Raw genomic sequence first — 15,044 nt, 5'->3', positions numbered from 1 at the left:
CCAATAGAAAAAAATGAAAATGTATCATCCAAAATATTTATAATAGTGTTCTCTGTGATAAGACTATGGGCAATTCTTCAAACTGAAATTTATATTGAAATAACTCTAGATTCACATGCAGCTATAAAAGAAATTAATACAGAGAGATCCCGTGTACAATTTACCCAGTTTCCCCCAATGCATCAATTTTTAAAACCAGCAAAACCACCAAAAGAATAGTGCCTTCTGAGGTTGGTGAAACCAATAGGAAAAAACATGAAGAGGGGATGCTGAACCAGAAATGCCAACTTTTCTCTCAACTTTTTGTATATATGTCCACTAAAGTACTTACTCTACATTGTGATTCTTTGTTTTTGTGATTCTCTTCTTTAGTAGTGCATGAGCTTCCTCACAGCAGGGACTGTGTCTTATTATCTTTGTCTTCCCAGTACCAGCGAAGGGCCTAGCACGTAGGGGAGGAAGGGGAGGAGGCAATGGTATGGGACTTATTAAAAAAAAAAAACAAAAAAACTTGTCTTCTCAAGTCTTATGCATTCAATAATTCAAATTCTTTCAAGTCAATAAAAAATGCTATGGATAACCTTTTGTTCAACCTCCATATGAAAATTACACATGTAGTTCCTAATAAACATATTCTATTATTCCCTATTCATTCATTATTCAACTAATATTTAATGAACTCTTACCACATGTCAAATAGGAAGCTGGGTGCTGAGGGATACTATGGTGGACAAGACAGACATGGTCCCTGTCCTTATTTTATACTCTAAATTATCAAGTTGGTTTTTCCTTTTAGGCTTTAGATCTTATACACACAATGTTTTCTGCATAGGTATTTTGCAGATAACATGCTTTGCATTTTGAGACAGTGCCAAAATAATATCCAAATAGGGAATCAGTTGTGGAATGAATAATAGTAAATTGGCCATCTTACCTTTATGTGTTACAATAAATAAAAATTGAGCTATAAAGGCCATTTACCAAGTTATATTTCTGTTTAATGTCCATTTTTCCTATTAGACTCTTTGTACCATAAAGGTAGGGTCCATGTGTCTTGTCTTCTTGTTCATTGCTGTAATTTTAGTACAGTATTTGTGCAATACATAGTTGTCAATCAAATGATTAAATATTCAAGGCTCATAACTGTCCCCTAGAATATGGGAGTAAATGAAATCAATTATTTTAAAATTTAAGACAGATTTTATAAGTACCTAACACAATATAAAGTTGCCATACTACCTGTGTGCATGCATTTCTTTCTTACCATAAATGGAATGCTAAATATGTTTGGAAAACCTGACCTACAGAGATTGTACACAGTACAAGACAGGCCATCTACCTAAATTTATTACCTGCTTAGCAATGAATCAAGTGCACCTGCCCCGCTTATCATGAACTCACTTAAGGAAAAGGCTGCCCTATCTTTTAAAGATATGGAAAAGAAAACTGAATGTACTAAGATTTTTCACATCCAGTCATGAAAAACCAAGTTCTTATCAACCTTCACATTTTAATTTTGAAAGCTCTGTCTTTGTAAGCACAGAACAGGGCTTTAAACATCAACAGGTGCTATCCAAGGCTATAAGTCTCATACAACATTAAAATAATGTTCTCACAAACTGGCAAGTAACTTCTTTAAGCAGAAAGAGCAACAACATTTTATTTTATTACAAATAAACATTTCACAAAAATGTAATTGGGAATGTATATGTACTGTTAAGCAGAACACAGAAACCAGAAAGAAATAAGGTATTAGGATCTAAAAATTTCATTTAAAATCCCATCCATTTGCTCTTACACATAGTAGGTACGCACTACATATCAACTGAACTAAAAGTAAACACTCTATAAGATGTGCTTGCAAAATGTGTAATGCTATAGTAGTAAAGTACAATTTTCAAATATGAGATTTTGTGTGTCAGATTTTTAAAAAGCCTTTAAAAATATGATATGCACAAGCTTGCCCTGAGGGAAAAATAAGATGGACTATAGATTACAAAATCTTTACATATTTTCCACAATAGCATTTTGAAATTGGAAAAGAGCAAATAGTTGTGGGAAAAAACTGAATGAACATATTACTAAAAATTCAGTGCACTCATAACTACCTGATGGAATATTTGAAGCACCTTGTCTCTTGCCTTCTTATAATATGAAATGTATGAATTATATAGGCCTTGATCTTCAGAAACTTAAGAAAACTTTGAGTTATAAGCCAAAATGTCATCAGAAAAAGAAAAATCCGGTATAAAATTTTCTACCATAAGGCCACTGTTTAAAGTTCTTTCATGTACAGACACTATACAATTCAGATGCTTGTTTTTGTTTTTATTACGTAAGCAAAACTTTCAACATATAAACGTCTGAATATAACTTGGTGAAGTTCTCTCTATGAAACCATGCTCAGAGAAAAATGCATCAACAAATAATGCCCGTCAAGTGATTCTTTTGAGACTTTTTGCAAAGGAAACTGTAGTTAATACAACTTTTAAATTGAATACCGTAATTTAAAAGCAATTGTTAGGTGTAAAAAAGTTGCAGCATTCCACTACTAAAAAATAAAGTTATTTTATCAAGAAGTTACAGTATTAGTGCCTTAGTGTCACTTCTAACTCCTGACAAAAAGAGAGAGATGCTCCCAAACATTCTCCTGTAGTGTCATTTCCATTTGTACGATTTCAGATTAGATTCCTGTGGCAACATCTGTATATTCCTATTGAGAGAAAACAAGAGAAACAAAGACTTCAAACAAAGTGTCAAACATCTGAGCTAGTTTACACTGCAATTTTCAAAGTATTTTCATTTATACAGTGTTACTTGCACCCTGAGATTCCCACAAAGGTATGTGGAACCCCAAAGGTGCAAAGTAACAACAGAACACATCAAAGCAATATCACATGATAAATCAATAGGACAAAGAAAACATATGGCGCTAGATAACACCTGTATTAGTAAATTGATGAAAACAGTATTCTGCTATTTGGGTGAGTTTCAGTGAAGGCATCCCTGGCATAAAATCAAGACTCTTAAACCTTTGGCTCTCAAGTATGGAGCCTGATATTGCACACGCACATCTCAAATTAGTATTTTATCTTTTCCATCCTACATCTCTAATTCTAAAACTACATGGGCTCTTCTAACTGACTGATAACTGCAGAGAAAGTTATTAGAGGGAGAAACACCTTCTTGCTTTTGGATGGTTAACTACAGTATAAAAAGGTGTAAGGCTTCAATAAATACAGGAAGAATTTACATGAATAATAAGACTATGATTAGAGGATAATGAACGTGGATTCTATATTGTGATACTATACACAATATTCAGTTACCAACCACAAACTGGACGTAAGACCATGCAAGTAATAACGGAGCAAACATGGTAGAATGGCACATTTTTCAGGGACATTAAAAAATAAAAATTTATTAATATACATATCCTTACCTTTCACTAGGATCTTACACTATTAAAACTGAAAGAAATGTAAAAGTTGATTTATTTTTTGGCATTTATATTAGTATGGAAATGTTTAATTCCAAACAAAAAACAGTGCTGATAGAAAATTCGTATTCTTCTATTTTGGTTAATGAAATGTTCAAAATACATGCACATATATATTTGTCAACATCATTCCTTTAAATAGAGGTAGACTTCATTGCATCCTAGTTCTTTACTCATTATACAATATAAAAATCATATAAATTTATCTTCAAATAAAATATGTTACCTACTTACAACTTTAAAAGGAAATTCTAACTACAATAATTCTAAAATAAAATTTAGTTGAAATATCTTGTTAAATGTGTGATTATTTTGAGTTACATTCACCCTTGACATAGCTTCTTTCATAACCTATCTCCACTTGATCCCTCCACCCTTCCAATGATTTAGAAGCGTCCCCCACCTCTGTTTTTTTTTTTTTTTTTTTTGAGATGGAGTCTCCATCTGTTGCCCAGGCTGGAGTGCAGTGGTGCGATCTTGGCTCACTGCAACCTCCGCCTCCTGGGTTCAAGTGATTCTCCTGCGTCAGCCTCCTGAGTAGCTGGGACTACAGGCACATGCTACCACACCCAGCTAATTTTTGTATTTTTTGTAGGGACAGGGTTTTACCATGTTGCCCAGGCTGGTCTTGAATCCTGGCCTCAAGTGATCCACCCACCACAACCTCCCAAAATGCTGGGATTACAGGTGTGAGCCACTGCACCTGGCCATAAAAGCCCATTTTTAAGCAGAATGCTGAACTAGATATATGAGCACTTCTTATCTAGGTTTTCATCTGGGTCACTGCACGTTCCCTTGTTGGTCTTCCTGCACCTCATCTCTTCTCCCCAGAACCTCCCCACCCACTGCTAACTATGTAGCCATCCTAAAGTACCGGTTTCTCCCCAGTCTAGGAAGATGTCCTAGTGCCACTACATCAAACGGTAAATATCCTGCCCAGCTTTAGGGGCCCCCTATAATTTGCACACCTCCATTTCTCCCCAACCTCACAACCTACTGCCAAACATGGGTCTTTGGCTTTAGCCCTTTCTATGTCTTGCTCTTCTCCAGGCCTCAGCTTATAATCCATCTCCTCTGAGAAGAGTGTATCAATGAAAGTACTTAGCATATATCTCCTGATCATTCCTACCATACTGATTTTCTCTTCCCTTTAGGCATTAACCATCTGTGAAATTAAGTTCTTCAAAAATATGATTGTTTGCGACCAGCCTGGCCAACATGGTGAAACCCTGTCTCTACTAAAAATACAAAAAAATTAGCTGAGCATGGTAGTGGATGTCTATAATCCCAGCTACTCGGGAGGCTGAGGCAGGAGAATCGCTTGAACCTGGGAGGTGGAGGTTGCAGTGAGCCGAGATCGTGCCATTGCACTCCAGCCTGGGCAATAAGAGTGAAACTCCATCTCAAAAACAAAACAAAAATATGGTTGTGTTGGCCAGGCGTGGTGGCTCACACCTGTAATCTCCGCACTTTGGGAGGCTGAGGTGGGCGGATCACTTGAGGCCAGGAGTTTGAGACCAGCCTGGACAACATGATGAAACCATGTACTTCTACTAAAAATACAAAAATTAGCTGGCTGTAGTGGCGCACACCTGTAATTCCAGCTACTCAGGAGGCTGAGACATGAGAGGAGAATCGCTTGAGCCTGGGAGGCGGAGGTTGCAGTGAGCTGAGATGGCACCACTGCACTGCAGCCTGGGTGACAGAGTGAGACTCCGACCCTCCCCACCAAAAAAAAAGGTTGTGCAGAAAACGGTTAACAGAGCAGATCTGACTGCTATCTTTGGAAAGGCCTGCTTACAGAATGGCCCTTGGCCAGCATCTGGTAATTTAGATTTCAAAAGGGTTCCCACCATTAACTGATGGGTGCTGAAACTGTTTGTGTAAATAATATGGTTTATGCTGAGCACTTGCTTTCCTCCTGGCAGTCTGGAATTTGGGTATGTGCTTGGCAGGTGATGCCTACGTGATCAGCCCCCAGAAGAAACTCTCGGTACTGAGTCTCTAGCAAACTTCCCAGGCTGATAATGTATCACATGTGTTGTCACAACTCGTTGATGAGGAAATTAAGTATGTTCTGTGTAACTCCACTGGGAGAGAATCCTTGGAAACTTGCGCCTAGTTTCCTCTGGACTTCGCCCTATATGCCTTTTTCTTTTGCTGACTTTGCTCTGTATTCTTTCATGAGAATGACTATATGCTAAGTTGTCTGAGTCCTAGCAAAACCTGGGGATGGTCTTAGGGACCCCTGACACAATGGCTTTTGTTCACTAACAGTTTAGAGCATATGGATGGATGTGTATGTGTGTGTATGAATAAATTCAACTCTATTCAATAAGCATTATCTGAAGATTGACTATATGAAAGGTAATAAGGTAAGATAAAAGACTAATGAGGCCAGGTGCAGTGGCTCACACCTGTAATCCCAGCACTTTGGGAGGCCGAGGCAGGTGGATCGCTTGCGCCCAGGAGTTCGACACCAGCCTGGCCAACATGGCTAGACCCCGTATCTACAAGAAAATACAAAAATTAGCCGGGTGTGGCGGCACACATCTGTAGTCACAGCTACTTGGGAGGCTGATGTGGGAGGATCACTTAAGCCCGGGAGGTGGAGGCTGCAGTGAGCTGTGATCACACCATTGCACTCCAGCCTGGGCGACAGAGTGAGACCCTGCCTAAAAATAAATACATAAATAAAATTTAAAAAATAAAAAGCTTAACGAGACACCCTCAAGAATTTGATAATCTATTTGGGGAAATAGGAAGGCAAATGACACTAATTAGAGACTAAATGAAACACAAGTTAAAGTGGGGGCTTTGATATGCTTTACAGTGGGTCTTAAAAGGAAAGTAGGGTTTAATAAGAAAAGAATGGGACTCAGGAGGCTATTTCTAGCTAAGAGAACAGTAGGAAAAAAAACAGTATTTCAGTACAAATACATGAAAATACAGTATGCTCCAAAAAGCAGAGAGTCCATGGGGAAATGCAGCTAGTAAGACAGCTTAGAGTTAGACCTGGCTAACAAGTTTGGTCTCTTTTCTTGCAGGCAATAAAATACTTGGAAGGTGTTTGTGCAAGAGGGGTATGATACGATCTGTGTTTCAGGACAATGACTGTGATTGAAGAGACTAAATAAGAATATCACAAGAAGCAAGGAAACAAGCTAAAAGACTCCAAAGCTTCCAAAAACAGATCAGGGATACATAAGAATGCAGAATATAGTAAAAGCAGCATTTTCAATTAGCAGGGAAAGGACGAATTTTCAATAAACAGTTTTAAAAAACTATTTATTGGGGGAAAAAGTTAGATCCTGATTTTACAGTATATCATAAAAATAAAATAAATTCCAGAGGCCAAGACAGGCAGATCACTTGACGTCAGGAGTTCAAGACCAGCCTGGTCAACATGGTGAAACCCTGTCTCCACCAAAAATACAAAAATTAGCCAGGAGGGTGGCACATACCTGTAGTCCCAGCTACTCGGGAGGCTGAAATAGGAGGATCGCATGAACCCGGGAGGCAGAGGCTGCAGTGAGCTGAGATCATGCCACTGCACTCCAGCCTGGACGCCAGAGTGAGACACCGTCTCAAAAAAATAAAAAATAGGCCAGGCATGGTAGCTCATGCCTAATAAATCCCAGCACTTTGGGAGGTCAAGACAGGCAGATCACCTGAGGTCAGGAGTTCGAGATCAGCCTGGCCAATATGGTGAAACCCCATCTCTACTAAAAATAAAAAAATTAGCTGGGCATGGTAGTGGGTGTCTGTAATCCCTGCTACTCAGGAGGCTGAGGCAGGAGAATCACTTGAACCCGGGAGGTGGAGGTTGCAGTGAGCCAAGATCACACCATTGCACTCCAGCCTGGGCAACAGAGCGAAACTCCATCTTGAAATAAAAAACAAAAAATAAAAATAATAAAATGAATAATAAATTCTAAATGGATTAAATATTAATTTGTTTAAAAGTTAACTATAGGCCGGGCATGGTGGCTCACGCCTGTAATCCTAGCACTTTGGGAGGCCGAGGCAGGCGGATCACCTGAGGTCAGGAGTTTGAGACCAGCCTGGCCAACACGGTGAAACCCCGTCTCTGCTAAAAATACAAAAATTAGCCGGGCATGGTGGCGCACACCTGTAATCCAGCTACTCTGGAGGCTGAGGCAGGAGAATCGCTTGAACCCGGGAGGTAGAGGTTGCAGTGAGCCAAGATCACACCATTGCACTCCAGCCTGGGGACAAAAGCGAGACTCAGTCTCCAAAAAAAAAAAAAAAAAAAAAAAAAAGTTAACCATAAACCACTTAAAGGAAAGAATTTTTATAAATTTTATAAATCAGTAAAGAATTTTTATAAGCATAAGCATGAGATGAAATCTAGAAGCCATATGGGACAAACTGGACAGATTCATGAACATCTAAAAGTTCTGTAATATAAAATCCAGTATAAACAGCTGACAAACACCAGCAAAATGTATGACAGATTAATACCCTCAGTAGATCAAGAGCTCTTACAAATCAATAAGAAAAAGTACCACCCCCAAAGTACTGACAAAGTATAGAAATCAGGAAATGGAGGAAAGAAATACAAGTGGCCAATGGACACATAAAAAAGATGCTTGCGCCAGTAATAATCAAAGAAAGGCAAATGAGAACTACTTTCTGTTATTAGCCTGACAACTGAAAACAAAGACTGATCATGTATAGTGCCAACTAGGGTGTAGGTAAACAGGCCTTTCACGTACTGCTGGTGAAACCATAAATCAGTAAAAGGGGCAATATGGAAAGGTACCAAAATGTCCATGTGACCAGGTGGTATTACTGAAAATAACAGAAACCTGGAAGCTATCCCAAAGTCATCACTAGAGGCTTGGTTAAGTAAGTCGGCAAAGGTTCAACTGGGGTATGTGTACCCTTAGGAGTATATGAAGACTTTTCAAGGAGTATGTGAGTACAGATAGTTTTAGAGAATTAATTTCTAGATCATTAAATTCCCAATGTTCACATTCTAAAATTATCCTGCCTGCGCAATTGGTTAAGGCTAGTTCCTCACCTCCCACCTTACATGAGAAAGATACACCTTCTTCTCACTTTGAATCTTAGTATTGTGTATCACCTGCAGACCTCCAGGAAAGGGGTAATTTGAAACACTGGTTTGGTGTCAAGAAAGGGAACCAACATTAACAACTAGCAATAAATAGCATACTTCTGCAAGTCAGATGGTTCTCAATTCTTTGCCCTTTGTTTAATAAAATTGAAGGATGACAAAATCAAGCTATCAGTGATAGAACATTCAAAATACTTTTTGATGATAGATCAGTACGTGATTTGTTTGGCCTAAAATTCAGAGTGAGTCCAAAGAACTGAGTGGCATTCCTACAAATAGAAGTTCCTTAATTCCCATCTATATAATCATATAAATAGGGCTTCTCAGCACTTATATCTATTAAAAAATAGAATACTTGAATACTCTATTATTCTACTAGCAACAGTATCTATGAATACATAAACTAATTGAAAAAATGCATTTGCAATAAAATTTCTTTTGTTTCATCAATACTGAACAAAACTTATAATATATTTATGGCATTTTGATCAACTGTAATATTAATTCAATCCAGAGGAAATATTTAACACTTAATAGTCACAGAAATCTAATAACATTACGCACCAAATAGATTTGGTGATCAACAAAATACTTTTAAAGATAAAATTCCATGGAGGGGCCAGGCGCAGCAGCTCATGCCTGTAATCCCAGCACTTTGGGAGGCCGAGGCGGGCAGATCACTAGAGGTCAGGGGTTCGAGACCAGCCTGGCCAACATGGTGAAACCCCATCTCTACCAAAAGATATAAAAACTTAGCCAGGCACTGTGGCACGTGCCTGTAGTCCTAGCTACTTGGGAGGCTGAAGCAGGAGAATCACTTGAAACCAGGAGGTGGAGGTTGCAGTGAGCCGAGATTGTGCCACTGCATTCCAGCCTGGGTGACAGGGTGAGACCCTATCTCAAAAAAAAAAAAAAAAAAATTATATGGAGGAAGTGGAATGAAGTCCAAATTCAAGGCAAAAAAGGAACAATGTAAGATTTCTCACTGTTAAAAGAATTTGTGTATTTAAAAAAAAATTGATAGTATTAGTTATCGAATTCCTGTGGTATGTAGGTTCCTCCAAAGAAATTTAAAAATATAATGTAACAGTTTTAAGACTGTCAGTGTTTATAACATGCCATAAATTGTATCCTATACAATAATTTATGATCAAAATATTAGATAACCTACAAATGTGCAAGAAGGTAGATAACTTTTCAAAACTTTAGAGTATGGAGCAAAAAGGTTGAAGAGCACCGAAATAAATAATTAATACATCCATAGAGTGGAATAATAAGCAGCCATTAAAATGGATGAATCAAATGGAGTAATGAATGAGTGATGGAAATGAGAAGACTTGGAACCATTAAAGTTGGAAGGAGAACTGGGAGAATTAGTAGGACATGTTCCTAGCTTGGCTTGGCTAGCTTCGAGCGCTAGGGGACCTGAGGGAAAATGAGTGGTTGGGGGAGGACAGCAAGTCTGATACAATTTTTAACAGCTTTACTGAGATGTAATCCATAGACTATACAGTTCACCCATTTCAAGTGTATAATTCAGTAACCTTTTAGTATATTCACAGAGTTGTGCAACCATCAATCACCACAATCAGCTTTAGAATATTTTTCTTACCCTAAAAAGAAATCCCATACCCATTAGCAATAACCCATACCTGCTCTCAATTTTCCCCTCACCCCTGAGTCGCTGGCAACCACTAATTTACTTTCTGTCCCTATAGATTTGCCCATTTTGGACATTTCATATAAATTGAATCATACAATATATGGTCTTTTGTGTCTGGCTTCTGTCACTTAGCATCATATTTTTAAGTCTTTCATGCTGCAGCATGTTTCAGTGCAAGTTTGATTTTTTTTTTTTTTTTTTGAGACAGAGTCTCGCTCTGTCACCCAGGCTGGAGTCCTGTGATGTGATCTTGTCTCACTGCTACCTTCACCTCCTGGGTTCAAGTAAATCTCATGCCTCAGCCTCCTGAGCAGCTGGGATTACAAGTGTGCAGCACCACACCCGGCTAAGTTTTTGTATTTTTTTAGTAGAGATGGGGTTTCACCATGTTGGCCAGGCTGGTCTCGAACTCCTGAGCTCAGGTGATCCGCCTACCTCAGCCTCCCAAAGTGCTGGGATTACAGGTGTGAGCCACCACGCCCAGCTGCAAGTTTGGTTTTAAACATGCTAAATTTGAGGTGCTTTTAGGACATCCATGTGAGGGTGTCTGGGAGGCAGCTGACAATCTGGAGGTCTGTATAGTAGTCAGGGTTGAAGACATCAACAGATGTCTGATGGCTGAAATCTTGGGAGGAGGTAAGGGCAATCAAGACAAGAAGGAGGATTAAGAAAAGAGAATAATATCACATCACACTAGGAAATGCTTATATTTTAAAGGAATGCACGGAGGAAGACAAAACCAAATAAGACAGAGAAGGCAGAGAGGTAGGTAGTGAAACTGAAGACTCCAGATCCTAAGCGCTTGAAAGCGATGATGCCCTTATACAACACTTCCTTTGCACCCTGGCACACTTCAGCTCAAGGACCTGGTAAGTGTATACTAGATTTCTGTTGATTCAGCTGATCTTGGTTCCTGTTCTATCTTCATACTCCGTGACTTTCAAGGTTTCTTTCAACCCCCAAAACCACGAATTCCAGTCTCTAACTTCCTTCCTGCACTGTCATTATGCCTTCTTCTCTCTTCCTTTCCTATCCATGGGCAGAGCTCTGGTAAGCACCGCAGCACCTGAGGGCTGCTGGAGAATGCTCCTTGGATCTCCACTGCCTTGGAACTCCTTGCCTTCCTGACCAAATGCACTATTACTTACAGTTTTTCAGAGGCAATGTTCCCAGAGGTGACTTCATTAATTCTTACTAGCTTCTTTGTTCCAATCTAGTATATAATCAGACTCTCAAGAGTTTCTGAAAACTTCCTACGATGAGCAGAGGATGCTTCCTGGGTGTACTTCTGAATGCTAGTGGATTAAAGACAAGCCTTATTCCAGGTAGTAATAGACATTCCTCCCACCCCTTCATCTTCCAGCCCAAGCACAGAATCCAAGAGAAAGTAAACACAGTAAAAGGGACTTAGGGTGCCACAATGGAATATGACAAGTACATGATGAATGAGGAAGAATTTCCGTTCTGTACTTATCTACTACTGCTTGGGAATCTGACTACTTTGTAGGCAGCTGGAGAGCAATGCAGTTTAGGGAAGCCACCATCATTCTGGTAAGTGGAAGCAGAAGATGTATTAGGAGCACATCTATGATCCCCACCACCGCCACCACTCCCCAAAGCTGCTTTTTGTTGGAGATAGGAAGTGCATGGCATAGGATGGCACAATCACCAGACTGTACTACAGATGAGGAAATGCAAGACCTCCCAGCCATGAGTGATCACCCAAGCATTTCAATATGGCAGGGGAGTGAGGAGTCCAGGCAAGATCTGTCTAAATCTTCCTGGTGGACTTTAAGGTATATGGGAATAAGTAGGTTCACATCCAATTTCAGACTCAAGAAGGTTCCAGGGCACTTAGATTAATTAATGATGCATCCTTAATGAGTCTAGGTGGTGGTCTAATAACTGCCAAAAGAATGAACTTTCTAGCGGGGCAAAAAGCCAAGGCAGTGCAGAGATGCTGCTCAGACTAAGATTTCCCTCTAAGGAAGAACCTTCAAAGTTCCCTCTGATGCTAAAGCTTGGGATGAAGAGTCATATAAATGGTACCTCACACCCAGGAACCCTACTTGAGCAAAAATGTCCCTAATTTAAGGGAAAGGGAAAGCAACACTGGAAGAAACCAGAGTCTCCAGGCCTTCATTCTTTTTTTGAGGGCACAAAGGCCTCAGATAAAATGGACTAATAGGTCTAAGCCATCAGTTTATACACATGGAATGGGATTTCAGAGTACACAATACTACTCGGACAGCTGAAAGGCCAAGTTAGTCTCACATATCTTACTTCAGACCCTGGCACAAACAGAACAGCTTCAATGCCTCATTCCTTTCTCTAAAGGTTAGGAGATGGAGCCCAGCTGTTGAGTAGGGTGTTAATAGTAAGGTAACTGAGTTGATGCTGTACTCGTAGAGCTGGGCTTTATTCAAACACAAATCTATAAAAATTCTGGCTCTGGCTTGCTTGCAGGCACTGACAGTAGCCAGATTGGAAAACTCCATGTCAAAGTGGCTGCAATAGAAAGATATATGAAGCAGTATCCAGAAGGGTGGGCTTAAGAAAAACAGGTAGTAGACACTGAAAGAATAGTAGATACTAATTAAAAAAAAAATTCAGTGTGTTGAGACACTGCTAATGCAGCCAGACGGCAGTGAAGGGCAACAGGAAGGTTAGGCTGTGACCAGCGCTGAACCCTAACTATAACTGCTACATTTTAGATGATACAAACAGCCTAGGCCTAAAGATTGGAAACCCGTAGGAGCCTGTAGCTTCTTCTAGGATATACTTCTTATGTCCTGTGATGAAGGCCTGATTTCTGATTTCTATTTGCTGTGAAGCGGGGCTGGTGAGCAATGTAGCCTGGAAGAATGGGGTGGTCAGCAGGAATTGGGCAAACTGAGGCAAAGAAAAGCATAACAAAATGGAGCAAGATTCATGATATATACAAACGATAAGCTGAAGCCAGGAGTCAGGTAAGCACTCAGCAGCCCCAAGTCACTGAAAAAGATGGAGCAAAACTAGAATCAAGCTAAAACTCCAAGTTTAGCACAGAGCTAAAAGAAAACAAACAGTCACCATGTACCAGACACCCAACCTTGAAACTGAAGAGAAGGCCTGCCGCAGTCATTTTCCTTGAGTGAGAATCAATGACTAGCTCCCCTGAAAACAGTCAGGCTGCCATCTGTGACTGGGGACAAATATCTGAAAGGTCTGCTGCAAAGAAACTTGCCACACAAGGCAGGAAGAGAAGCAGCATCTCTACCTAAGCCCTGGCACAGCGTGACGGTGGGGAGATATACGAGATAGGAAAATGATTCCATCGACACTTTAAAAAAAGAGATGGGGGCCGGGCGCGGTGGCTCAAGCCTGTAATCCTAGCACTTTGGGAGGCCGAGACAGGTGGATCACGAGGTCAGGAGATTGAGACCATCCTGGCTAACACAGCGAAACCCCATCTCTACTAAAAAATACAAAAAACTAGCCGGGCGTGGTGGCGGGCACCTGTAGTCCCAGCTACTGGGGAGGCTGAGGCAGGAGAATGGCATGAACCCGGGAGGCGGAGCTTGCAGTGAGCTGAGATTCGGCCACTGCACTCCAGCCTGGGCGACAGAGCAAGACTCCGTCTCAAAAAAAAAAAAAAAAAAAAAAAGAGATGGGGCTGGGCACAGTGGCTCATGTCTGTAATGCCAGCACTTTGGGAGGTCGAGGCAGGTGGATCACATGAGGTCAGGGGTTTGAGACCAGCCTGGCCAATATGGTGAAACCCTGTCTCTACTAAAAATACAAAAATTAGCTGGGCGTGGTGGCAGGCGCCTGTAATCCCAGCTATTCAAGAGGCTGAGGCAGGAGAATCACTGGGACCCAGGAGGCAGAGGTTGCAGTGAACTGAGATGGTGCCATTGTACTCCAGCCTGGGCAACAAGAGTGAAACTCCATCTCAAAACTAAATAAATAAAGAGATGGCTTTCCTAAAACCATGAGTGACATACATGGTGAAATTAGAAATCTTCTAAGGTACTCAGTTAAAACTGGGGGTGTATGTGTGTAACATAAGATATTCTATTTAACTCTAAAACATAAAAAAATAAGTTGCCAACTTCATTCTACTCATTCATCTTTTGAAAAGTGTTAAGATTTACTAAAATCATTAAGCAAGCTCAGTGTAAAGGCTTCATAAGTGTAAGTATTTAAGAACACATTTATGATTATAAGTTATAAAACCACAGTTGGGCTATTCAATAGCAATACCAGAGATACATACATTTCTCAGAAGAAAATATTAGCCTCAAATCATGAGCAAAAATGAGCCTATGAATTGACAAACATGCCTCACTTACTGATATAATGCTACTGTTCTCATCTCCTTTTTTCTCTTCCTGTTCTTTTTTTTTAAAGTTGGGGGTCTTGCTATATTGCCCAGGCTGGCATTGAACTCCTGGGCTCGAGGTATCCTTCCGTCTCAGCCTCCCAAGTCGCTGGGACTACAGGCATGTACCAGTATGCCCAGCAATTCTCATTTAAAATATAATTATTTTGTAGAAGTTAATTTTATGGCATATTTATGCTGCATTCTCTCTCTCTCTCTCCTCTCTCCTCTCTCTCTCTCTCTCTCTCTCTCTCTCTCTCTCTCTCTCGCGCGCGCGCGCCCCCCTGCTTTTTTTTTCTTTTACACCCAGACTGGAGTACAATGGCGTGATCACAGCTCACTGCAGCCCTGACCTCCTAGGCTCAAGTGGTCCTTCCACCTCGGCCTTCCAAGTAGCTGGGACTACAGGCACATACCA

The 15,044-nt window shown here is 40.3% G+C and overlaps 1 protein-coding gene across 8 annotated transcripts in view; it reads right to left on the bottom strand.

Annotated features, from left to right (window-relative positions):
• Positions 1-331: 331 nt before the first annotated feature.
• BCLAF3 (BCLAF1 and THRAP3 family member 3) overlaps positions 332-15,044 on the bottom strand; it is a 73,741-nt gene continuing 59,028 nt past the window's right edge. For 7 of the 8 annotated variants that reach the window (XM_011735308.2, XM_071088694.1, XM_071088693.1 and 4 more), the window contains one exon: positions 332-2,713. In XM_011735308.2, the coding sequence (XP_011733610.1) occupies positions 2,684-2,713 (30 nt within the window). In that variant the 3' untranslated portion in view covers positions 332-2,683. The remainder of the gene's footprint in view (positions 2,714-15,044) is intronic. The other variant, XR_011618242.1, reaches the window with a different exon arrangement.

This window comes from Macaca nemestrina, chromosome X, assembly GCF_043159975.1.
Source record: "Macaca nemestrina isolate mMacNem1 chromosome X, mMacNem.hap1, whole genome shotgun sequence".
NCBI lineage: Eukaryota > Metazoa > Chordata > Mammalia > Primates > Cercopithecidae > Macaca > Macaca nemestrina.
The sequence above is the reverse complement of the archived record's forward strand: the minus strand, read 5'-3'. Positions and strand labels throughout refer to the sequence as shown.